The sequence below is a fragment of the Pristiophorus japonicus genome, chromosome 16, assembly GCF_044704955.1.
Source record: "Pristiophorus japonicus isolate sPriJap1 chromosome 16, sPriJap1.hap1, whole genome shotgun sequence".
NCBI lineage: Eukaryota > Metazoa > Chordata > Chondrichthyes > Pristiophoridae > Pristiophorus > Pristiophorus japonicus.
In genome coordinates, this window is record NC_091992.1 from 60780090 (window position 1) to 60806997 (window position 26908).

General features: G+C 44.1%; 1 protein-coding gene across 4 annotated transcripts in view; it reads left to right on the forward strand.

The window, feature by feature from the left end:
• Window positions 1–26908, forward strand: part of zzef1 (zinc finger, ZZ-type with EF hand domain 1) — a 254920-nt gene that overhangs the window by 176361 nt on the left and 51651 nt on the right. The window contains exons 39-49 of one of the 4 annotated variants that reach the window (XM_070857376.1): window positions 1681–2260; window positions 3030–3202; window positions 4407–4684; window positions 5348–5522; window positions 7629–7761; window positions 13022–13218; window positions 15869–15988; window positions 16468–16659; window positions 18170–18270; window positions 19437–19572; window positions 23805–23849. In XM_070857376.1, coding sequence (XP_070713477.1) covers window positions 1681–2260; window positions 3030–3202; window positions 4407–4684; window positions 5348–5522; window positions 7629–7761; window positions 13022–13218; window positions 15869–15988; window positions 16468–16659; window positions 18170–18270; window positions 19437–19572; window positions 23805–23849 — 2130 coding nt within the window. Of the gene's footprint in view, window positions 1–1680; window positions 2261–3029; window positions 3203–4406; window positions 4685–5347; window positions 5523–7628; window positions 7762–13021; window positions 13219–15868; window positions 15989–16467; window positions 16660–18169; window positions 18271–19436; window positions 19573–23804; window positions 23850–24016; window positions 24047–26908 lie in introns of all 4 variants that reach the window. The other 3 variants (XM_070857378.1, XM_070857377.1, XM_070857379.1) reach the window with 3 other exon arrangements.

A 26908-nucleotide genomic window follows, 5' to 3' on the forward strand; every position in this document is an offset into this window, starting at 1 on the left:
CAGTTGAATAAAAAGTCGTGTAACTATTCTGTGTGTTCGATATGGAGATTATTGAGATTTTAATTTACAGGACCCCACGTTACTATAAATTTATTTAGCTCAGCTTTTTCAAATAAAGATTTATGTGCATTTCATCCATGCTTCACTAAGTTTTACAATGTTTTACTCTGCTTTACTCCAATTCTGATCTCTTGCACATCCCCGATTTACTTCACATACCATTGGCGGCCATGCCTTCAGCTGCCTGGGCCCTAAGCACTGGAATTCCCTCCCAAACGTCTTTACTTCTTTACCTCTCTCTCCTCCTTTAAGACATTCATTAAAAGCTACCTCTTTGACCAAACTTTTGGTCACCTGCGCTAATATCTCCTTCTGTGGCTCGGTGTCAAATTTTTTCTGATAAAGCTCCTGTGAAGCGCTGTAGGGAGTGGTGTTGCGGGGTCAGTTTGCCTTCCCTGACCCAGAGCAGTTGCGAGTCACTTCCACTCCCTGGTTCTCGAGCCTGGATTTATTAATCAGGGTGTGATAAAGTACAGTAGACAACTGTTTTGTACAAAGAAGGTATGGATTTTATTCAAGAAAGCAAACAACGCAAATACACTCCAGTAAACTGTAAAATCTTACAAAAGGTTCTAAACAATGGGGAATACTTTATTGCAGGTAATGAACACAACAGAAATACCTCCCACCTCCCACTTACTCTCTAACTAGGTCAAACTCCAGAGTTCCAGGGATAATGCTCACCAATCCTTCCTTTGACAGTTAGGGCTGTTTCGTGGTCTCGGAGTTCTTTGGTTATAGCCGGTTTGCCTTGCCGTACCCCGGACGTGGCAGAAGACCTCTGCTGCGTATTGAAGCCAGTTGGGACGAGTTCTTTTCTCCGATGTCGCGATGATTCTTCCTGCTTTTCTTGCCGTGTGCTCTCGATCTTGTTGCTCCGAAGTGCTTGGTCAGAAAAGTTCTTTCTGCATTGGTCAGAATATCGATAGCTCTCTTGGTACGATAGGCCGTATTATACTTTGTGAGGCTTCCTTATCTGCACCCCGAAATCAACCTTGGTTCTTTATTTAAGTTTTGCAGCCCAGCTAACTGAAACTTGATTAAGTGGTTTTAATCTGGCGTTGATGGGCTTTTCTGAGTTGATGAGCTCTTGTCTATTTTTTTTTTTTGCTTTCGGAAGTCTAGCCTGAGCCAGATGTTTTTATGCCTGTTGAAAAGGTGTTGGAATATGTATGTGACATTTGGGTTCTCTGGGTGGGATGGATAATGTTTCTTCAATGGTCGATTGTTAAAATGTAAATGCCTTCTCAGGACAGGTTTTGAGGGTAAACAGTTCTCAGACAATTTGATTAGCTCCAATGTCCAAACTGGCCCTTTAGAGATTGACCCCACCCCTTTTCTTGCAGACCCAACATTCACCTTTTTAAAAATCCCAAATTCGATGAAAATTCGTAGTTTCTTCCATGTGCACTTTAGGATTTCAAACTTTCTGGTAGATAGTTCCAAATTAAATTTCCTTTCCAATTAGTCCAATTACTGGGGAAGGGAGGGGGAGGGGCGGGGTGGGGTTCTCCCACGAATTTTGCACCCTTTAGTGCCTTGGGACGTTTTACTACATTAAAGGCTCTATATAAATGCAAGTTGTTGTTGTAAGTCACTGACTTCTGTTTCTATTTCCAGTTAAAATCAAGTGCAAGTGATACCACCTTGGCAAGTATTGACAGCATTGAGTGGGAGAGCGTGCAAGTACTTGAAGTATCTGGATCCAGAGGTGATACTTTGGACTTAGCGACCAGCAAGGACAATATGATCCATGGCTCAGATTCTTCAAATCGCCTGTCTTCATCTGCTGCTCGCTCCTCAGCAATTTTTACACCCAGTCAATTAAATGTCCCGGCAGTAGGCAGCGCATCAGAAGACGAGGTTACACACAGCAGTTCCATAATTAGCGCTTCTTCCTCACAACAATCTTCCTCTGGAGTTTCTACTAAGAGGTCTAAGGTTGAACAGCAGCTCAATGCTTCGCAGTCTGAGCAGCTTTCATCATTGTCTGTGAAGGCCACTCAATCAGGGGCAACACTGCCATCTTTCGCCTCCAACGTTGCATCTGACACGGTCCCAAAGCCATCTCCTACCGAGGAAGCAGACTCAGCTGCCACTGAATCTATGCCGCAGGCCTCCATATCAGGCTCACAACTGCTTGACTCCAGTACAGCTGAACGGCAAACATCTACAGAAGCCGTGGAGATGCTTACAACAGGTAATGCTGCATTGTGCTGTTCACTGAGGCACAGAAAGAGCCAGATCCAATCTACTAATAAGCTTGGGAAGAAACGTATTGTGTAATATCAAAATTGACATTTATTTGTTGGCTAATGAATAAATTTCTTATTGACGCTTACATTACTGAAAGCCAGTTTAGCTATTACAGTCTCCTTAAAAGGATTTCTTAAGGCTGAGATGTGTATTTGCAAGTGCGACTGTCCCTGCTGTAAGGGTGTTAAGGGATATGGAACCAAGGAGCTATGAGCTATGATCTAATTAAATGGCAGGACATAAGAAATAGGAGCAGGAATAGGCTATTGGCCCCTCAAGCCTGCTCCGCATTTAATAAGATCATGGCTGATCTGATCTTGGGCTCAGCTCCACTTTCCTGCCTGTTCCCCATAACCCTTCACTCCCTTATCTTTCAAAAATCTGTCTATCTCCACCTTAAATATATTTAGTGACCCAGCCTCCACAGCTCTCTGGGGCAGAGAATTCCACAGATTTGCGACCCTCTAAGAAAATAAATTTCTCCTCATCTCAGTTCTAAATGGGCAACCCCTTATTCTGAAACTATGCCCCCTAGTTCTAGATTCCCTAGAGCCGAACAGGCTCGAAGGGCTGAATGGCCTCCTCCTGTTTCTATGTAACTTACTGGGGGTGAGGAAGGAAGGGCAGTATCTGAGTGTAATCTTGACTTGGTGGAAACCAAAGAAAGTTCCTTATGTTTGTGTTGTAATATTGAAAATCTTTTTAATTTCCAGAGCCAGAGTCCGCCGAGAAAGCAGCTACGGTTCACTTGCGTGGACCGAAAGCCTACTTCAAGATGGACGCCAATGTCAAAGAGTCCGTGCCCAGCCAAGACCAGGTCTTTGCTGAATGTTCGCAGGAGAGAATTCTGGGACTGCTAGCTGCCATGCTGCCTCCTGTAAAAACTGTAAGAATCTAAAGTAGTTTCATTCAGAGACATTTCCCTATGTTTAACAATCAAACAAACAGGCTTCTTTTAATCATTTAGTTGCCTGATATCTTTACATTATTTGGAATTGGTGTGAGAATGTGACCCTGAAGTTTTAGTTCAAGGTGTTATTTCAAGATTAATTTCCAGAAGCTGGTTTGCAAAAGGTGAAAATGTACAAAGTAAAACTTTGAGATGTTTGGAATTGGCCATGTTTTTAAAATCATTCATTTGCAAGTCATCCATAGGAAGGAATGGAGCAGTTCCTGAGTGTAGGAAAACCTCAAAACAGAATCCCTATTCACCCTGTTCACACCCTATCTAGACTCATCTTTTGTTTCCTAACTTGTGCCATTACCATCTCAATTCGGCCCATCACCCCCTTTGTCTCTCAAATCTCTTCTACCCTCCACCCTATCACAGACCTTCCCTTTTGTTCTTTCCAGCCCCGCTCCCTCGTTTAGGGACCTAGTATTTCCTTAAGAATCTGTTATATTTCAACCTATTGCCAGTTCTGACGAAGGGTCATCGACCTGAAACGTTAACTCTGTTTCTCTCTCCACAGATGCTGGCTGAGGCCCCCCCCTGAGATTTTCTGCTTTTATTTCAGATTCCAGCATCTGCAGTATTTTGATTTTGAAACAGAGAATCAAGTTGCTTTGCTTGCATTGGGCACCTCCGGTAACCTGTTCAGGTTTTCACTTGCACACCATACATAAACCTGACGTAATTTCCTCCACGGGGAATCTCGGAGTTAAAAAACGAAGAAGTCCATCCAGCCCTTTTTGGCTCGTCATCCATTCAGAAAGACCCTACATTTACCCCATTGCAGCACCAACAGTTTCTTAAATGCTCGGAAAGTTTTCACCTTTACCCAATTCAGCAGTTGCTCAGCTTCCTAATGACCCTAAATTTGCCTTTTCACAGTTCAAGCTGGTGTCTCCACGTTCGGTTGCCACAGTTTAGTTTGGTGTTCTGGATTTACCGTTCCATACCTCTGTAGGTTCACCTTTTGGAGACTAAAAAACCCAAGTTTCTCCAGTCTTTCCAAATAACTCAGTCCTCTGACATTTTGAAACACATCCTTGTATCTGCAGGTGCTGAGTAACTGTTTTAATAATCACCACTGGATGTTGTAAACGAATTTGTTTGCAGACCTCTGATGCTATACTCAATCCCACAGGATTCCATCATGTGCCTACCAAACCTGAGACAGGTGCTGAAGCTCCTGTTTCGAGTGGCAATGCAGAATCCTGGGCAGCTGATTGAAACCTATCACTTGACACTGGGACTGCTTGGACAGCTGCTTATGAGAATCTCCCCAGCGGAAGCCGATGCAGCAGTAAAGGACGTCCTCTTTGCATCTTGGACACTACTGAGCACAGCAGAAGGCAACTTGAAACATCCGGGCTGGATGACGACGCAGGTTTTGTTCAGCCTCGGAGCGGTGTGCTTGGATTGGTACGGTTTAAAGGTTTCTTTGTTTTGGAGGGTGCAAAGCTAAGAGAAAATAAATTCTGAAACACATCGATGAATAGTAGCTTTTTTAGTTAACCTTTCTCCTTTATAGGTGTCGGCTTTGGCACTCGTGCCTCTTGAGTCAGAAAGTTGTGGGTTTGAGCCCCGTTCCGGAGACTTGAGCTCACAATCCAGACTGGTACTCCAGTGCAGAACTGAGGTGCTGTCTTCTGGATGAGACGTTAAACCAAGGCCCAGTATGCCCCCATAGGTGGACATAAAAGATCTCTCGGCACTATTCGAAGAAAAGCAGGGAATTTTTCTGACCAATATCACTAAAACAGATTATCTGGTCATTATCGCATTGCTGTTTGTGGGACTTTGCTGTGCACAAATTTGTTGCCGTGTTTCCTATGTTCCAACTTCATTGGCTGTAAAGCGCTTTGGGGCGTCCTGAGGTTGTGAAAGGCGCTATATAATTGTTTCTATATTTCTTTTTATTATTTTCAGTACATATTTCATATTCAATACAAGTGGCAAGAACAAGGACTCATTTCTCAAGCCTTGTCCAGAAAACCCCAAATGTAGCAGGACTGTACTAAATCTCTCGTTTGTATTTCTTGAATGGAGAAGTGCCCCATCATTGTGTTTTTCTCCTGATTGAAGCAGGATTAGCCTGGACTGGGCGTCTTCAGTGGCAGATATCCTCAGGGACCTGAACTCCAGCCCGCAATGGCAGACGGTGATCGCTGCCTTCACGGAGCGCTGCATTCAGGAGCTGCCTTTCCATCTGAAACGCACCAACATCTTCACCCTGCTGGTTCTGGTGGGATTTCCAGAGGTAAATTTGAATGTGGTAGTTGAAGTAGAGTCTGTGTGGTGTCACCATATTAAACTGTAATGAATTGCATTGGAATAAACGAAGGAGGGATGCTGGATTGATGTTGGACATGGACAAGCCATGCCCAGATGGATCACTCAGTTGTGCTGGGCCCTTATCAATGGCACAGGCCTCGATAAATATCCTGCCTTCCTAATAGTTTTCAGGATATTTGACTAATTGTATGACTTGGTGGACATTGTAAACTAATCAGTATTGAGTAATTGTTTGCATTGTGTTATTGAGCATTTAGAATTATCATTAATGGTTTGGAACTATTCATAGAATCAGAATGTTTGTAGCACAGAAAGAGGTCATTTAGCCAGTTGAGCCCATGCCAACTCTCTGCAAGAGCACCTACAGGCTGGTCTCGCTTCCCCACCCCTTCCCTGTAACCCTGCTAATTTGTTTCCTTCAGTACTTATCCAGTTCCCTTTTGAACGTCACAATTGAATCTGCCTCCACCACCCTCTCGGGCAGTGCATTCCAGATCCTAACCACTCGCTGCGTAAAAAGGTTTTCCCTCATGTCACCTTTGGTTCTTCTGCCAATCAATTTCAATCTTTGTTCTCTGGTTCTCGACCTTTCCACCAATGGCAATAGTTTCTCTCTCTACTCAGTCTAGACCCCTTGTGATTTTGAACACTCCAAATCTCCTCTCAACCGTCTCTGCTCTAAGGAGAACAACCCCAGCTTCTCCAGTCTATCCACGTAGCTGAAGTCCCTCATCCCTGGAACCACTCTTGTAAATCTTTTCTGCACCCTCTCTAAGGCCTTCACATCCTTCCTAAAGTGTGGTCCCCAGAGTTGGACACAGTACTCCAGTTGCGGCCGAACCAGTGTTTTATAAAGGTTCACCATAACTTCCACACTTTTGCACTCTGCCTCTATTTATGAAGCCCAGGTTCCCGTATGCTTCTTTAACCGCTTTCTCAACCTGTCCTGCCACCTTCAACGATTTGTGCACATATACCCCCAGGTCTCTCTGTTCATGCACCTCCTTTAGGATTGTACCCTTTAGTTTATATTGCCTCTCCTCATCTTACCAAAATGTATCGCTTTGCACTTTTCTGCCTTAAATTTCATCTGTTACGTGTCCGCCCATTCCACCAGCCTGTCTATGTCCTCTTGAAGTCTTTCACTATCCTCCTCACTGTTCACTATATTTCCAAGTTTTGTGTGATCTGCAAATTTTAAAATTGTGCCCTGTACACCCAAGTCCAAGTCATTAATATATATCAAGAAAAGCAGTGGTCCCAGTACCGACCCCTGGGGAACACCACTGTAAACCTTCCTCCAACCCGAAAAACAACTGTTCACCACGACTCTTTCCCGTCACTTAGCCAATTTTGTATCCATGCTGCCACTGTCCCTTTTATTCCACAAGCTTCAACTTTGCTGACCAGCCTATTGTGTGGCACTTTATCAAACACCTTATGGAAGTCCATGTACACCACGTCAACTGCATACCTGGACTTCCAAAAGGTGTTTGATAAAGTGCCACCATAATATTACGTTCTGATTTTCGGTTCAGACTACATTACTATTATAAGGCCTTGCGTATTCGGCTGCTAGTTTCCAAACTGTGTTTTATATTTCAGTAACTGTAAAGAGTGCAGTTGTGAAGTGGAGGTTTTAGACACTTCTAGTGTTGCAAATTGAAAGCCTGATTGTATAAAATGATAGCAGTTATGCTACTTGCTGGTTACCTCTGCCTCTTACTCCAATCTGGGTATCACTTTTGTTAGGCCCTAGCTGTTCACACCCAATGATACAAGAGTCCATTAGTCACCAGGTAGCATGTCATCCCATCTACTTCAAGTTCTGGTTCAAATACTTTTAGGTGTATATGGAAGCTGACATTTTAGGTTGAGCACAAGTAAAAAGCACCAGTTGAAAGTGGTGTCTTGCTTCATGAGATTGTGTCGCAATTGGGGGTTTATTGAGTTGCTCTGCCAGTCAAATAAAATTGCATTGCTTATTTAAAGGCCAGTAAGTACTGTGTGCTAAAACCGTTGTGCTCTGTACCTGTATTGTTTTTAAGACCCACACTCTGTTCTTACACAGGTATTATGCAGGGGCACTCATACTGTTTACATAGACAACGCAAATGAGTCACATGATGTTATAGTCCTGAAGCATTTTACAGAGAAGATTCAAGCCGTGGTAATCGACATCAAGACCCGAAAGCGTAAAACAGGTGCGTGTTCATGAAATAAAAATGGAAAATGCTGGAAATACTCTGGGTCAGACAGCATCTGTGGAGAGAAAAACAGTTAATGTTTCAGGTCGATGACCTTTCATCAGAACTGGAAAAAGTTTTTTCTACAAGACTTTTTCCAGTTCTGACGAAATGTCATATACTGAAAATGTTAACTTTGTTTCTCTCTCCACAGATGCTGCCTGACCTGCTGAGTATTTCCAGCATTTTCTGTTTCTATTTCAGATTTCCAGCATCAATATTTTGCTTTTGTGAAGGTGAGTGTTCATAACTGTTTACAAGAGCGCTTTATTCACTGGCTTGGAGTGACGGGATAGATGACCTCAAGACCCAACCTGCCAAGTTCTTGATCTCATGCACATCGTTGGCAGGAGCATTAGTTGGTCTTGGGGTGTTTGCTAAAGGAGAGCAAGAAAAATCAGTGCTGTCATATACCTCCTCGCAGTCAATTGCAAAATAGTTATTGATAGAGGCCTTAGAGCAGGTCCACAGCCTGTCCTACTCCGGCATGGAGGCATCATGAATCTGGGAAGAGGTCGTAAGATAAGTTGCTGTGATTGAACTACAGTGCTCACATTGATAAAGTAGAGGAATACAGGTTGCAAGATTTTATTGTATTGCACTTTCATTTTGGGACAGAGAGGGGGAAAAAAATGGCCATCTTGCTTTCAGCTCTATGGTTCCTAAATCCAATAGTTTGGGACACGACCTTCAGAGGACGTTCCAAATCCCAGCAGATGTCGGTCCACTGCAGATAACTGGCCTCAAACAGAACATTGTTTGCCAATAAATCCGCAGCCCACCCTCGTGAGACAATAAGAAAATACGGGAAAGGGAAATGGCATCGTTCAGTAAAGTGTAGTTTTCTGAGGTTGTGCCATGTTGTAAAGAAAAGATTCCACTTGATAAAATATGGCTAGAATACCCTAGGTCTTAAAACCATTCACAATGAAGGATAAGAACAAAACTAAGCTCAGAACATATTGGAAATAGAAATAGATGCAAAAAAAGAGCTTAACTGAAATTGTCTATGACGTGATATTTATATAGGAGACTTCTAACAATAACTTGCATTTAACATAGTAAGATGTCCCATGGCACTTCACAGGAGCATTATCAAACAAAACTTTACACTGAGCTACGTAAGGAGATACTGGAACACTTGGTCAAAGAGAGAGGTTTTAAGGAGCGTCTTAAAGGAGGGGAGAGGGGTAGAGAAGCGGAGAGGTGTAAGGAAGGAATTCCAGAATTTAGGACCTTGCTAGCTGAAGCCACGACTACCAAGTGGAGCGATTAAAATTGGGGAAACCTAAGAGGTCAGAATTGGAGGAGTGCAGTTTTGGTTTCCATATTTACGAAAGGATATACTTCCTTTGGAGGCAGTTCAGAGAAGGTTCACTAGGTTGATTCTGGGGACTTATGAGGAAAGGTTGAGTAGGTTGGGCCTGTACTCATTGGAATTCGGGTGATCTTATCGAAACGTATAAGATTATGAAGGGGGCTTGACAAGGTGAATGCATAGAGGATGTTTCCACTGATGGGGGGAAACTAGAACTAGAGGGCATGATCTTAGAATAAGGGGCCGCCCATTTAAAACTGAGATGAGGAGAAATTTCTTCTGAGGGTTGTAAATCTGTGGAATTCGCTGCCTCAGAGAGCTGTGGAAGCTGGGACATTGAATAAATCTAAGTCAGAAATAGACAGTTTCTTAAACGATAAGGGGTTATGGGGAGCGGGCGGGGAAGTGGAGCTGAGTCCATGATCAGATCAGCCATGATCTTATTGAATGGCGGAGCAGGCTCGAGGGGCATATGGCCTACTCCTGTTCCTATTTCTTATGTTCTTATGTTTCTTCCTGTTTCTTATGGAATTAAATCGACCATTAGAGTTTGATGATGCACGTTCAAAATAGGATTGTTTATTCCAGGATTATATCATGAGGTAACAACTGCCAGCAGGAGATGGCACTGTATTCTTTTATCGCTATATCCTACCCCCTTTTGGTTTAAGTTTTTCTGTCTGGATAGTCTTTGTAGTTCACTGCCAATAATGACACCTCACATGCTCATTTGACATGTTTCTTTATGATTCTACATTTCAGTTCCTGAGCACTTTGACATATATATTGATGAGGTTCAACATTCTGTTGTTTTGTTTCTGAAGATTAACTATGATCATCAACTCAACTATCGGCGGTCACTTTGTCTTGTACACATATTTTTCTTCCTTTTTAACCAACAAGCAAATTCTTCGAGCCACCATATTAGTGAGAGGAGTGGTTGCTAACGCTTAACTCTTGAGTTGACTCTACCACCTTTCATAACATTTCAAACACTGCTTTCTTGACAAACAAGATCAGCTCTGAGTGGTTGAATTTGAGCCCTGGATTGATTTTCATTTTGGATGGCTTGTTGTATTGCTTTTGTGCTTCTTCCATCGTCTAGTTCCTTGTTTCATTGGTTTTTTTCCTGTGGTTAGCCTGTTGTATTGGTGGTTTTGTGCTTCTTCTGGTGTCTGCTTGCTTGTTTGTCAGCTCATGCTGGTTTTGGCGATGTTGCTGCTATCTGTACCGTGCACGATCCAGGTGGATATCTTGTTGGCTTAACACATTGTAGACCATGGCGGTTCTGCAGGCGGACTTCGTTGCCAGGTAGAAGTGAGAGTAAATCTTGAAATATATGTACCAGCGTCCTCCGAGTGAGGCACGTATCCATTCATGGCCAACTTTGCAGCACTGTAACAATGTGCTTGGGTAAGTCAGAAGACACTTGCACACATTGGGACACTGTCGTGTTTTGCTTTCTTGATCAGATTTGCACTGATTTTTTCCACTAATCCATTGGATTTGACGAGGTGAGGGCTGGAAGTAGCGTGCCTGTGTTCCCTGCCTTGAACAAATGTTGTGAGATATGGACCATTGTAAAGACTTCATCTGGTACTCATTGCGCTGTGAATATAGATCAGATTGCAATTATCATAGAAACATAGAAAAATAGGTGCAGGAGTAGGCCATTCGGCCCTTCGAGCCTGCACCGCCATTCAATAAGATCATGGCTGATCATTCCTTAAATACCCATTTCCTGCTCTCTCTCCATACCCCTTGATCCCCTTAACCGTAAGAGCCATATCTAACTCCCTCTTGAATATATCCAGTGAATTGGCATCAACAACTCTCTGCAGCAGGGAATTCCACAGGTTAACAACTCTCTGTGTGAAGAAGTTTCTCCTCATCTCAATCCTAAATGGCCTACCCCTTATCCTAAGACTATGTCCCCTGGTTCTGGACTTCCCCAACATCGGGAACATTCTTCCCACATCTAACCTGTCCAGTCCCGTCAGAATCTTATATGTTTCTCTGAGATCCCCTCTCATCCTTCTAAACTCCAGTGACTAAAGGCCCAGTTGATCCAGTCTCTCCTCATATGACAGTCCAGCTATCCCGGGAATCAGTCTGGTGAACTTTGCTGCACTCCCTCAATAGCAAGAACGTCCTTCCTCAGATTAGGAGACCAAAACTGAACACAATATTTCAGGTGAGGCCTCACTAAGGCTGTGTACAACTGCAGTAAGACTTCCCTGCTTCTATATTCAAATCCCTTAGCTATGAAGGCCAACATACCATTTGCCTTCTTGTTGTGGTCGATAGGTTGACAACATCAGGATAGTTTGAGTAGTAATCTATGACGACTTTACTGTTGTTAAATCCCCTCCTGCATTTTGCCATGATCTGTGTATAGCTGTGTAGGGGTCTCCTTTCGTTTGTTACCTAGATTTGTGTGAACTGCATGATGTGCATATTGACAGTGTGCATGCTACTCGCACGTGCTGTTGATATTTTGTGATGCCTGAATGTCCTTCATGTATCTTCGACGTAGTCAATATAATTGTAGGATCATTTATTTCCACTCAGTATGTGTTTTGAGAGCAGACTTCTTATGCCAACTCCAGAATATCAAATTATGTTGACTTTGATATGAAGCAGTTTATTTGTCTTCATGCTTTTATAGATCTTTTGTGGCAGTTGGTTTCCCTGCGTTCCAAATCTGGTTTGAAGTGGATGTTATTTTAACTGACATCCGCATCCTGGGTCCATTCTCTCCCTATAATTGTATCTACAAACAAGTTCTCTCGGTGTAATCCGTTTCACTCGCAACTGTGTCGCTTTTCCACTTCTGACTCTGAAGGCATTTATAAAATGCTGCCTTTTATAGAACTTGACAAGTTTTGCCATTAGCCAAGCATGCCTAGACTTCAACCTTTTCTTATACTTGACCTCTCCCTTGCCCTCGCTCTGCTTTAGTAGCAGAAATCTCTTTAAAGTGCTTCTTTGCTGTATTACTGTTGCTTACTCCTGTGATTTCATTTAGTTGGCTTTGTGTGTTTTCAGCAGCCTGAATCATGCCCTGCCATCTTATCTAGTCCCATGTCACAGTCTCCTAGCAGTGCTGTGGTGCTGCTGTTTTTCTTCATCCTGCACCGTGGTATCGGTAATGAGGGAGCTGTTTAATGTTCCATACTCACGAGTCTGCCAGTGTCTATAATTCCAGCCCACAACTGCCTGCAGATTCTTTGGAACCTCTCGGATGTGACCCTCGCATTTCTCAAACTGCTTGATTACTTTTCCGATCTTTTGCTTATCTGCATTATTTTCCCAGATGAAGGTGTTTATATCCTAAGTGTCTCACCTATTACTATAAGCAATACTCGAGTCTATCACATTTTTTTCTCGCTAATCCTTGTATTGTCTCGTAATTGCTTAAACTTCTTCCAGTTTCTGGTACTTTTTAGTTGTGATTCTCACAGTAGACGTCCAACGCCTATTCGTTTGCATACTACAGGCTTTGGCCTATTTCATTGTCTTTTCGGAATGTGCGCCCTGCACTTCTGGCACCATGTAGTGGTATTTATATGGATGTCTTTATATCTATCAAAGAATTATATTATCTTTAAGGCAGCTAGCGATGCAGGTTCGAAGCAGGATATTTATTCGGAGTGTCCTTCTGCCGATTGATGTATTACTTTATCAATTTTTTTTGCCAGCTTTGCTAATATGTGGATTGACATTTAATATGTACTGCTGGAGCCCAAAGGAAAGTGTTCTGGAATGAAAGAATTAGAAGGAAACAAGAGAAAATGTTCAACTGCAAAAGAAAAGCAGAGAATATAGAAAGATGGGGTGGGCTGATTGGGCCGTTTAAATTAGCCATTCTCTTTTAATATCTGTTTTTTTTTAAAACAGTGAGGGATTATCGGTTGACGCAAGTTTGTGAGCCTGAATACACGGCAGCTCAACCTCAACTCATCCAGTTCCTACAGCACTTTATGTTAATCTACAGCCATCTACTACAGACCAATATGGACAGCAGCTTCCCCGATGCGGTGGAGGCAACTTGGCTCCAGTCACTAGCGCTAAAGGGTCTCTACAAAACGCTGCAGGTAATCACTTGTGTAAATGATCTTGGTATTAACTGATTTGGCATTTTAGTTTGATTTCCACAACCACTTCCATCCCTATTTTTCTGACTCTGGGGTTCTTGCTGCCTGGATCTCTGCTGCTCTCTGACTCTTGTGTCTTTCTCACATCCTCCGTTTCTCTCTCACTCTGTTTTGTGCTCCCTTGCTCTACCTGTGTCTTGTGTGCTCTCTTTGTCTCCCTCCCTTTGGCGTGGTCTTGTTTGCTCTACTTCTTAGAGATGCAGTGATCGTGACCATCTTTAAACAAGGGGACAAGCCTGACTGCAGAGGAATCTCCCTCCTATCAGCCACTGGGAAAGTCGTCGCTAGAGTCCTCCTCGACTGTCTTCTCCCTGTGGCCGAGGAGCTCCTCCCGGAGTCGCAGTGCGGATTTCGTCCCCTCTGGGGCACAACGGACATGATTTTTGCAGCGCGACAGCTGCAGGAAAAATGCAGGGAACAGCACCAGCCCTTATACATGGCCTTCTTAGAGCTTACAAAGGCCTTTGACATTGTCAACCGCGAGGGTCTATGGAGCGCCCTCCTCCGTTTCGGATGCCCCCAAAAGTACGTCACCATCCTCCGCCTGCTCCACAACGACATACAGGCCGTGATCCTTCCCAACGGATCCGTCACAGACCCAATCCACGTCCAGACCGGGTCAAGCAGGGCTGCGTCAACGCCCCAACCCTCTTCTCGATCTTCCTCGCTGCCATGCTCCCATCTCACAGTTGACAAGCTCCCCGCTGGAGTGGAACTAAACTACAGAACCAGTGGGAACCAGTTCAACCTTCGTCGTCTCCAGGTCAGGTCCAAGACCACTCCAACCTCTGTCGTCGAGCTACAGTACGCTGAACTCCAGGACATAGTCGACATATTTACTGAGGCGAACGAAAGCATGGGCTTTACGCTAAACATCTGTAAGACAGAGGTCCTCCACCAGCCTATCCTCGCCGCACAGCACTGCCCCCCCAGTCATCACGATCCACGACGTGGCCCTGGGCAATGTGGACCACTTCCCCTATCGGGAGCCTCCTATCAACAAGAGCAGGTATTGACGACGAGATCCAACACCACCTCCAGTGCGCCAGTGCAGCCTTCAGCCACTTGAGGAAAAGAGTGTTTGAAGACCAGGCCCTCAAAACTGTTACCAAGCTCATGGTCTACAGGGCCGTAGTAATACCTGCCCTCCTGTATGGGTCAGAGACATGGACCATGTACAGTAGACACCTCAAGTCGCTGGAAAAATACCACCAACGATGGCTCTGCAAGATCCTGCAAATCCCCTGGGAGGACACGCACCAACGTTAGCGTCCTCGTCCAGGCCAACATCCCCAGCATCGAAGCACTGACCACACTTGATCAGCTTCGCTGGGCAGGCCACATAGTTCACATGCCAGACAGGAGACTCCCAAAGCAAGCGCTCTACTCGGAACTCCTTCACGGCAAATGAGCCAAAGGTGGGCAGCAGAAATGTTACAAGGACACCCTCAAAGCCTCCCTGATAAAGTGCGACATCCCCACTGACACCTGGGAGTCCCTGGCCAAAGACCGCCCTAAGTGGAAGAAGTGCACCTGGGAGGGCGTTGAGCTCCTCGAGTCTCGTCGCCGAGAGCATGCAGAAATCAAGCACAGGCAGCGGAAGGAGCGTGTGGCATACCAGACTTCCTCACCCACCCTTTCCTTCAACCACTGTCTGTCCCACCTGTGAGAAAGACTATGGTTCTCGTATTGGACTGTACAGCCACCTAAGAACTCATGCTAAGAGAGGAAGCAAGTCTTCCTCGATTCCGAGGGACTGCCTATGATGATGATGATGACTTCTGTCTCACTCTCTTTGTCTCCCTCCTCTTGGCACACTCTGTCTTGCTCTCTTTATGCTCTCACCCTTGCACACTCGCTCATGTTCTTTCATTTTGTCTGTGCTCGCACTCTGCGCACACACGTACACCCGTTCACTTTCTGTCTCTCTCGTTCTCTCGTGTGCTTGTTCGAAGCAATGCACACTGGTGTAAAAATACAAACAAAATGAACAATATTTCCTAAAATGCTGATACACTCCTCAGATATATGAGAGCAAGAGATAAAAGAGGGAACAAAAGAGGAATGAGAGGCGAGGGAATGAGTTAAATTCACGAGTAGTGTGAAAAATAGTGTATTTTTGGGTTGGGGGAATAAAAGGTCTATTCTAGTGAGCAGTGCCATGGAGCATTAGGACGAGCTTCCTGCAGGTTGCAGTGTCTGCTGGAAGACCAGTGAGGGGCATCGAGTGGAGGGTTGGTGCTTTTCTTTATTCATTCATGGGATGTGGATGTCGCTGGCAAGGCCAGCGTTTATTGCCCATCCCTGATTGCCCTTGATTGCTTCAATAAGGGATTAGTTTAATCAGGCTACACTTGCAGGCGCCCAAGTAATATTTTATGGATTGCAAGAGTCTTTGTGGCTTTTCTTTAAACATATCGTGAATATGTGGTATTCCTGAGCCGTGCTATGAACCTAGGTGATTAGGTCCTAGAGTAACGATAATGCCCTGCTCCCCACCGGATCATCGAGACTTTGTTGTTGAACTGGCTGCTGATGAGATTTACCCCAACAGTTGTCGGTTGCTAACTCTTCTGCTTCTGTGTTGCAGAAACACACTGTTGAAGAGATCCATCCAATCATTCTTCAATCGGGTTTGATCAAACTGCTGGAGAAGAAATGCACCAAGGGAACAGGGTTTAGTAAGCTCTGGCTGCTTTGTGACCTGGAGGTAAGAACAGCACATTCACACAGCGTTGGATTTCTAAATACATGGCAAAGTGGAAATGGAGCTGAGCCCAAGGTTAGATCAGCCATGATCTTATTAAATGGCGGAGCAGGCTCGAGGGGCCAAATGGCCTACTCCTGCTTCTATTTCTTATGTTCGTAACATTGTGCAACTAACTGCTAACTGATTTGCCAGAATTTGAGATGCTATAAGCAGATCTGTTCATGGCCTCGCCTGGCTTCATACTTCAAACTGGTCAGAAACACGCATGTGCAAAGCACCCTTCCAGTGACGCTGAAATGGGATGCCCTATTAATCTTTGATATGATAAATTTAACTCCACAAGAAATGTAGCTATTTTGAATTTGGCATAAGATACTGAAACCAGCCACATCTTCGAGTTTAGAATACACCAGATTCTCAAAAAAATGATAGTGTTAGATTTCAAACTTAATCTCACTTTGTTCTTTGTTGTACACAAGACCCTGTCGATCATGATGTATTCGTCAAAGAAGGAGATCAGTATCACGGCTGAAGGAGCAGATTCTGAGACTGAGGAGAAGGAGCAGGTTCCAGATCATGAGTCTAAGAGCACTAGCTCGGTGTTTGATCTGGATGAAACCAAACCCGATCCTTTGGAAGGTCTCGATGAAGCTACAAAAATTTGTTTCCAGGTATGGATGCAAACTTATTTTTTTTTTTAATTCTATGTCCATTTATTCTTCTCTTAGGCCATCCCCCAGAGTCGAGGATGACTTGCTTCCACACTAATATATGTTCTAAGGTGGCTGATGAGCCCAATGCGGGATCTACAGACTCTGTCACCGGTGGGGCAGGTGGTGGTTAGAGGGATGGGTGGGTGGAGTGCTTGGGTTGTTGTGCGCTCCTTCCGCTGTTTACGCTTGGCTTTCGCATGCTCTTGGTGAAGAGACTCGAAGTGTTCGCCGCCTTCTCGGATGATTCTCCTCCACTTTGAGCAGTCTTGGGCCAAGGATTCCCAAGAGTTGGTGGGGATGTTACATTTTTTCAAGGAGGCTTAATTTATTATATTGGAGATAAAGGACATGGCGCTCTGGCATAAAATGTAGTAACTATTCCAGTGCGTTAGCACTCTGGTTTCTTATTCGGCTTTTTAGGAGTAATTGGATATTTTTACTTACTGAGCGCTAAGAATTAGTGGTGTGAGTGAATTCTGTTTGAAGACCATTTGGTGAGGTCCCTTTCTTTCATTATTTGAGATTGGTTGTGGGCTTATCTGTACATTAGAGCAGTGCCACATCTATTTGTCTCGCCATATTGCTCCCTGAAGTTGGCGGCTGCTTGCTGGACATTATTTTCACTAGCGCTGGACGCCTGGTGTCACCTCGCTCAAAGTGCCCGTTATTCATGTGGCATCTCATTTAACACTGGGTGTTGGAAGGCTATTTGACCTCACGAGACCTTGGAACTGAGCGTGTGTGTATTTTCTTCCAGTACAGGCCACCAGATATCAATTAGGAGCAAGGGTTCTCCTAACTTGGGGAAGTTGTAGCCAATTGTTGCACCCCGTCACCATTCTGACTGAAATTGGCAAACTCAGTATAGACTAGGGATCAATCCTAGGCCCTTTCTAGCCTGTATGGCTTACTACTCGTTAGATAATCTCATTGAGCCATCGGGAGAACTGCATAGCAGTGGGGCCAAATCTAGTTTTCAGTTTTTGTAAAGCAATTTCGATGCTTGAACCAGAAATACAGTAACTTTAAAATCATTATTAGAACAGGCACAATGGGATAATAGCTGATGTTTTACTTTTTAACTCTGCGGTCCCAGGTTTTGAGAGACAATCCTACTTGCTTTTCACATCTGCTCCGATGTTTCCAGATGGACCGACAGGTTAGCTGAGCTTATCTCCTGTCAGGAGACGATAACGTGCATCCCTCACAAAGTTGAATGTTATGTTAGAGTGGAAATTGTGACAAAATGGTGGAGATTTTTTGGTTTCTTCACTTACTCTTTCTCAATTGGTGAAAACTGTATTGAGGCAAGGGCCCAGCTAAGAAAGCGCCACGGTTCACACTAAAATCTCTGGATACTTGTATTCGTGTGGGTTATTTCTAACTGCACTCCGTTATTCCATCTATTGGAGGGAAGCAGCAATTGGAATGTTTATTTCTGTTATAAGGGATATATGTTTCTCCCCAGATAACTCATGATGCTCTAAATGCACCTTTGCACATTCTACGAGCCATGTATGAACTTCAGATGAGGAAAACAGACTGCTTCTTCCTTGAAGTTCAAAAACGGTGAGTATAATATGTCAAAACTGTATAAAGTCCTGTCAGCATTTTGCTACCAAAGCCCTGTAAGGTATTCTGTGATTTAAGAGCTAGTACTGCTTTGGTTACAGAATGTTTCTGAAGATTTTAATAAAATGTTTATAATGTATCTGCCCGAGATTTGGCCGTTGTCAACATTGTATTAAATCTTTGTTGGTAAGTAATGTTTGCTTTGGTATTGTACGTGTTTCTCTCAAAAGCTTGCAAACAGAATATTTCTGTAAAGGAGAGCTCTGCAAGTGTGCATGTATAGATACGCCCATTGACGCGCTCACTCGTCGTCCATTTAAGCACCTTTAGCTCTTTGGATTATGGTAACGTATTGTTAAAAACATTGCCTGCACTGGGACAGGCACCCATAGGTTTCAGCTTGGCTCAGTTGTAGCACTGTTACTTTGGAAGTCAAAGGAACACAAGTTCAAGGCCCACTTCAGGCCTGGAACACATAATCTAGGCTGACGCTTCATTGAAGTGTTGAGGAAGCGCTTCGTTGTTGCATGGGACGTTAAACCGAGGCCCCATCTGCCTGGTCTGGTGAATGTAAAAGATCCCATGGCAATATTTGAAGAAGAGCAAAGAAGTTCCCCAAATGTCCTGACCAACATTTATCCAACTCATTATCTCACTGATGTTTGCAATGATTCGTTTACTTTGGGCTGTGCTGAGGACAGGAAAAGTACTAAAGTATATAAATGCAAATTTGTTCTTTCGAACAGATTTTGGACAGTAGCAATGTATTTGAAAACTTGTCCAAGAATGGGCTAAACCTAGACTGTCAATATTTGTTGGATTCACTGCTGGAATAAATGTGTTGTCTGTGTACATCAGTAGTATGTGAAGCACCTCTTTTTGGCGGGGCTTGGATTTACAGCAGCTGATGAGCAGGAGTAGAAGTACTAAAGGGATGTGGACTGCCTCACAGTTTATAAAACCCCTTGCATGTTGGGCACTGCATCCCGATCTCACTAATTCTACAGGAATTTGATCAGCACCATGGACAAAAATATTTTTGTACCTCTGAGAGAAATGTTTTTAACTTTTCGAAATGCATCATTAATGAAGCCAATTTGCCAAGAATGGCCTGAAGTATTACAGCATTTCTACCTTTTTGTGCTGTCTTTTTCCCCCCCCAGGTTTGATGGCCATGAAATTACTACAGATGAGACGATCCAGTCCATGTCTTTGAAGTGGCAGCCGAGCAAAGCCTCACGCACAGAGGACCACAACACGAAAGCTGTCGACACTGACATGTTGATTGTACCATGTGTGGTGTGTCCCTTTCCTTAGTTAATGGTCTCTGCGTTTAGCCTTAAAAATTCTAACTCAATGTTTACAGTGCACCAAAATACTCAATCCTCCTTGGGGTTAAAAACCTGTCTGCCAGGTTTACGATCAGATCATATCTAAAGTAGAATTTCAGGGTAAGGCTTATCCTTGAGAAATTGTATGTATGTGCAGAAGTGGTAGGCCCTTACAGAAATCGCTAAGTGGCGGAGAAATGATTCCAAAATCTGCACATGATGCCAAGCTTCTGAGTATGTGGTAGCTACAAAATCAGTGTTCATTTGCAATTCATGAAAATTTTAGTCACAGTAATTTCATTGTTATTGTGGTATGGGAAGGCACTCAAGGGATTTGATCAGTGCCATGAACTAAACTATTTAATCTTAAATGGGGTTGGATCTGGAGTTGGTCTTAATTTTGAGGACCATCAAAGTGCCAAAATCCCAATAGTATGATAAGATCTTTGAAGTATGTCGCAACACGATGTCCTGCCCAGTGTAAGGGATCCTAGTAGATGAGCAGTAATATAAAGGCACCCCTGGTACTGCACTACTAATGCAGTCTGCATTTCAAACTATTGAATCGAGTATCATTTAATTCCTCAGCATTTTCTTTTCAGGTGGCTGGAATGTAGCGTATAAAGATCAGGGGTTTGTTTTTTCTGTGGTAGATTCCTGGTGGATCTAATTGAAGCTACTGGATTCTCAAAAGACTGTCTTGGGCACGACTTAAATCTAGGCCCAGAAGTAAAGTGCAGTATCTAAACAACCATTCCTGAGGATTTTACCAGCTTTCTGCCATGCTAAAGTCTTGTTGCTGTCAAATAATATCTGTGGACATTCCTACTCGAGAATGTAGTATTGAATAATGCTGTATTGCACACGCTGAATGACCTGGTAAAAAGAAAACTTTGAATGCTGGAAAGCTGAAATGAAACAGAAAATGCTGGAAATTGTCTCTGTCCTGGTGAATCCTACCACTCAATTCATTCATTTGTTTTTCTTCAATGGAATACATCCTTCTCGCACTGCTGGATGGACCGGTCTCAGGGCTATCTCTGGAAAATAAGGGAATTAAGGGTTATGGGGAGCGGGCGGGTAAGTGGAGCCGAGTCCACGGCCAAATCAGCCGTGATCTTGTTGGGTGGTGGAGCAGGCTCGAGGGGCTAGATGGCCTACTCCTGTTCCTAATTCTTATGTTATTATTAATCTTGGGGAGGTCCAGAGCCGGGGGTCACAGTCTAAGGATGGGGGGTGGGCCATTTGGGACCGAGATGAGGAGAGGCTTCTTCACCCAGGGAGTGGTGGGCCTGTGGGATTCTCTGCCACGGAGAGTTGTTGAGGCCAGTTCACTAGATGTATTCAGGAGGGAGTTAGATGTAGTCCTTACTACTATGGGGATCAAGGGGTCTGGCGAGAAAGCAGGAATGGGGTACTGAAGTTGCATGTTCAGCCATGAACTCATTGAATGGCGGTGCAGGCTCGAAGGGCCGAATGGCCTACTCCTGCACCTATTTTCTATGTTTCTATGAAAAGGTCACGTAAAGCAGCATTGCTTGCTTGGGTCTTGCAGGAGCTTCTGCACAGCACAGCACCATTGGGTATGCATACCTCAAGGTCTGGATGGGACGTCTGTCGCCATAGACGTTATAGGACCTCAATACCTGTTGAATCCTGAGCTGAGCTCCAAACCCTATATTGCAGCTAACGTAATAGGAAATCCAAAAGTCTTCTATAGGCATATAAATAGTAAATGGGTAGTAAAAGGAGTGGTGGGGCTGATAAGGGACCAAAATGGAGACCTACGCAGGGAGGCAGAGGGTATGGCTGAGGTACTTAATGAGTACTTTGCATCTGTCTTCACCAAGGAAGAAGATACTGCTAAAGTCATAGTGAAAGAGGAGGTAGTTGAGATACTGGATGGAATAAAAATTCAGCTTCATAAATAGAGGCATAGAGTACAAAAGCAAGGAAACTTTATAAAGCACTGGTTTGGTCTCAACATAGAAAATAGGTGCAAGAGTAGGCCATTCAGCCCTTCTAGCCTGCACCGCCATTCAATGAGTTCATGGCTGAACATGCAACTTCAGTACCCCCTTCCTGCTTTCTCGCCATACCCCTTGATCCCCCGAGTAGTAAGGACTTCATCTAACTCCCTTCAAGGACTTCAACTGGAATATTGTGTCCAATTTTGGGCACTGCACTTTCGGAAAGATGTGAAGGCCTTTGAGAGGGTGCAGAAAAGATTTATAAGAATGTTTCCAGGGATGAGGGACTTCAGTACCATGGATAGACTGGAGAAGCTGGGGTTGTTGTCCTTAGAGCAGTGAAGGTTGAGAGGAGATTTGATCGAGGTGTTCAAAATCATGAGGGGTCAAGACAGAGTAGTTTGAGAGAAACTGTTCCCATTGGCAGAAGGGTCGAGAACCAGAGGACACAGATTTAAAGTGATTGGCAGAAGAACCAAAGGCGACATGAAGAAAAACTTTCTGGCGCAGCGAGTGGTTAGGATCTGGGATGCACTGCCTGAGAGGGTGGTGATGACTGATTCAATCATGGCTTTCAAAAGGGAATTGGATAAATATCTGAAGGAAAAATATTTTCAGGGGAAAGGGCGGGGGAGCCGGACTTGGAGAGCCAGCACAGGCTCGACCGGCTGAATGGCCTTCTGTGCTGTAACCATTCTATGATTCTATATCTGACCCATCTCCAAGATCCCACTTACTTCCAGCTCTGTCACATCAGTTGCCTTTGCACTTAACTCACATCCACAGCTGCTGAAACCCCATATACATACTTTATCATCTCTGCATTTGACTTGAGCGCCCTTCTTACTGGCCTCCTGAGTCCAACTTTACGCAAACTGCAACTTTTCCAACACTCCACTGTTCGTATCCTGCCCTGTACTAAGTCCCAATCACCCATCACCCTCGTCCTCACTCAACTCCATTGACCCACTTGCATTAAATTCAAAATCCTCATGTACAAGTCCCTCTTTGGACTCATTCCACCCTACCTTCTGCAATCTCTTCCAACCCTACATCCCTGACCATTGCTTTCAGACTTCTGATTCTGACGACCTGTCCTATCTTCTCTGCTCTCCTCCGCCTATGCTACCATCAGTTGCAAGCCTTCAGTCTCATTGCTTTTCTCCAATTTTCTCCCGTTTCTCTCTCTGCCTTTTAAACAAATCTCCTCAAGCCTATTCTTTCAGCCCTGCTTTTAGTCATCTCCCTCACTGCTCAGTGTCTGCTCTCCCTTGCTATATAAATGCAAATTGTTGTCATCCTGCACTGACTCCTTTCTCCCCAACCCACAAAGGACTCGGGTGGGCAGTCGTTTTGATGAACTTCACAGCTATTTGGGAGAGTCTGAGAGATCAACAATGTAGATTCCCTGTACATTTTTGAGGTATGGACCTTGCTCGATCATTTGAGACACGCCTGATTCGTGGTTGAGATCTAGTCTTTCATCTGCACCAATTGAGTGAATTCAGCCATCAATAATGGAATGGCTTTTAACTCTCAATATTTCATGGTGCCCAAAATGTCTGGGGGAACACATCCCATCCTAAATCTTTGAGCATGGAACAAGTTCCCTTGCAAGGAACAAGATAATAACACTTCCTCAGATCACAGACCATGTGACAGTCATCCTTTATGTGGCAGACATTTTGAGTTCTGGACTCTACCCCGCCCCCCCCCCCCCCAGTCCTGACTGCTACATGGTTCTTCTCTAGCATTGTGAAAAGGGTGCCATCTCTAGGAGAAAGAAAAGACTACCTTGCAGGGTCATCTTCATTCTTGAGTGTCCTGCACAATTTAAAAAATATAATTCTTGAGATGTGGGCGTCGCTGGCAAAGCTGACATTTATTGCCCATCCCTAGTTGCCCTTGAGAAGGTGGTGGCAAGCCGCCTCCTTGAACCGCAGCAGTCTGTGTGGTGAAGGTACTCCCACAGTGCTGTTTGGGAGGGAGTTCCAGAATTCTGATCCATGACACTCTTCCATCTGGGCGTCCCCTTATGTAATGTAGGGAATGGAAATAATGTCTTTTGGGAAATGTTTTGAGCAAATTGAACAGGCGCAAAAGGGTAGGCCCTTACTTTACTGTGTATGGATGAAACTGGTTCACATTAGGATGCCTCATGACGTAACAAAAGGTCTCCAAAGGGAGGTGTTCCCCTTTAAGATTTTTCTTCCCATTTACCCCCAAGCAGTGTCTGGAGGATGCTGTTCAGATGAACGAAGACCCTACAAGTGAGGTAAACTGGTTCCTACCTTCCTATCCAATGATAATGGACCGGCTATGCATTTCCAGCATTTTATGCTATTATTTCGAGTAACCGATTAATATCATCTTGTAGTTCTGTGATAAAATTGCGGCACAAACCTTGTAACTTGCACTCACCAACCTCACCCCTTTCCACAGCACAAGATCATGGGAAAGCCCTGCACACTGGTAAGTGGCCAGTAATTTCCACATTGACGAAATCAAACCTACTTCACCTAGCGCATGCATTGAAATCTAATTGCGTATTTAACTGATCGATACAGAATCGGCTTACCTGCAGCTTTTTTAAAAAAAATCCTGATGTTCCCCTTTTCATTTTTCTGTATTCTGTTTATATGCAACTCTGCACAAAAAAGTAGGTTAAAATAGACAAATCTTTGCAAACAGACCCATGCCCAACAGTAGGGGTGTGTACCACGTTCTAATCATGTTGGTCTACTTGGGATAGCCTGATAATCATAGCATATAACAGGAATTTGCTTACAGCAGACTTGCATATAAATGGATTGGATCGTAACTGAATTTAAGTATTCTGTGCAAAAGGTTTCCCCTTACTGTGCTCCTGGAATGAGGTGTGAATACTGCAATAATCCTGCTAGCATGAGATTGATGCTTTGGGTAATGGAATGAGGGGGCGAATCTCTGAATCTTCTATCACCTGTCCTTAAAAGTGGGATGAGAAATAAGAAGCCAACTGCTAAGCAGTTTACTTCTATATTAATTAGCAGAGTGCTGTGAACTCGCCCTGGAGTAAAACATAAAAATCTTCAGGAGATACAGTTATCTGTGTTACTGGTTTCCTAGTCTGTGTTGGTTAATACAGTGCTTGTGTTGGATTTCTCTATTGGTAAAACTAGCGTAGCAATGCAAGTCTCCCTCCTCCCCGTTTGCTGATCAGGCCCAGCGCATATCAGCGAGAATCTATTCATTTTTCTATTCATCTCATCTTTACCCTCCCCTCCTGCAGATGGCGACATATGTTGGCACATGGGCCTGTGGCTGTCGCCAGATGTTTGTCCAAGTGTGTCAGCCCAGACAGTGAGTGGTGGCAAGCTCTTGGTGGTGGGTGGCATTCTTGGCTAACGTCTGCACCCATACACTTTATGCGTCTTGCCACTGACCCACCACGGAGCTTGCTCTTGTGTCCATCAGACTAGGTGCTGTTTGGTGTTGGAGTTTAGCACGTTAATCATTTCAACATCAGGCACTCCCAACTCAGGTAAAGTGCAATTAGAATTAAGGCCATCAACTGTGCCCCAACAATATACCTTGGCCCCAACCTCAAGAACACCTCTACTGCAAAAATATGGAATTTTTTCTATTTCCTGTACCATTCTGAGGACTGTCTGAGTGATATTGTTCATTCGTACCAAATCAGGGGCACATTTTAGCTCTATGAACTGTACTGAGATTGCCCAATTTTATTTCACATGGTACCCTTGCAGCCAAGGGAATTTGATCCCAACAGTCTAGGCTGGATTGGAACTCTGGCCCCAGAGTTGAAAACCCACTGCACCACCTAGTTCTCTTTTTTTTTTAAAAACTTAATTTGCTGCTTAAATGTTGTGAGCTTTACAGTTAAGCACATCGGAAAGACCTGCAATAAATAAGGTGGACATGTTATTTGGCAATCGACCACTTTTCCTGCAACTCTTGGCCATGCTTATCACGATTTGATATGTTGACGTAATACAGTCGAGCGCCAACATATGGTGAACAGCGGCCTCTTGAGATACGGCTTCACTGTTCAACCTTGTGACTGAGCTGTGTGCATCTCCCGTGCTGCTGTGGCAGGCTTGAGACCAGGGAACAGTACTCTTGCAGGTGGTGCATTGTGAATACTGCAATAATCCTGCTGGCATGAGATTGGCACTTTGGGTAATGGAATGAGGGGGTGAATCTCTGAATCTTCTATCATCCTGTCCTTAAAAGTGGGATGGGAAGTAAGAAGTGAACTGCTCAGCAGTTTACTTCTATATTAATCAGCAGAGTGCTGTGAACTCGCCCTGGAGTAAAACATACAAGTCTTCAGGAGATGCAGTTAATAAGGTTCATACCCTTGGAAGTGTTATCCTGTGCCTCTTTCTCCCCCCCGCCCCCCCCCCCCGAAACAATCAGAATTAAAATTATATAAACAAGAGTAAATGATCATTTTTTTCGCTGCTTTAATTAAACTCGTCTTTCAGTTCAGAAGGATTCCATTTGTATTTTTTTTAAAGCATCAACACCTTGTGGCTTATATTTAACTCATTGATGAATGATCTCCTCCAATGCTGAAGAGGTTGATTCCTGCTGTGGTACAGTTTCATAGGTCTGGCCACTTCCATGCAGGTGATCATTCCTGTGCAAGCCTAGACCAAGAGCACTGGCAATCCATTCACCCACTCGGAGCATCCCGTACAAGCCTGTTTCCTCACCTCGCCCAAAGGCTGCAGCAGGAGTGACTGGATAGTCATCAGGAATGGGAATGCTAGCTGATGTTCTTGGGCAAGGGTAGTGCTGAGGTCCATGACTGTTGCTGCTTCCTGACTGGTCTTAAATCTATCAATCTGAAATTAAAAATTGACTAAGTATCAACTGCCATGTGCGGAAGAGAGTTCCTAACTTCTGCCACCCTTTGCCTGTAGAAGTGTTTCCTAATTTCACTCCTGGCTGTAATTGTTAGACTATGCCCCGTAGTCCTCGACTCCCCAACCAGTGGAAATGGTGTTTCTCTCTCTCTACTATCTGTTCACCTTAATATCTAAAAAAAACTTTGATCAAATCACCCTTTAAACTTCTAAATTCCAGGGAACACAACCTTACTTTGTGTAATCTCGCCTCGTAACTTAACCCTTGAAGCCTGGGTACCACTCTGGTAAACCTACGCTGCATTCCCTCCAAGGCCAATATATCCTCCCTAAGGTGTGCCCAGAACTGCTCACAGTGCTCCAGGTGGGGTCTAACCAGGGCTTTTGTATAGTTGCAGCACAACTTCTAGCCCCTTGTATTCTAGTCCTCTGGATAGAATGGTCAGCATTCCATTAGCCT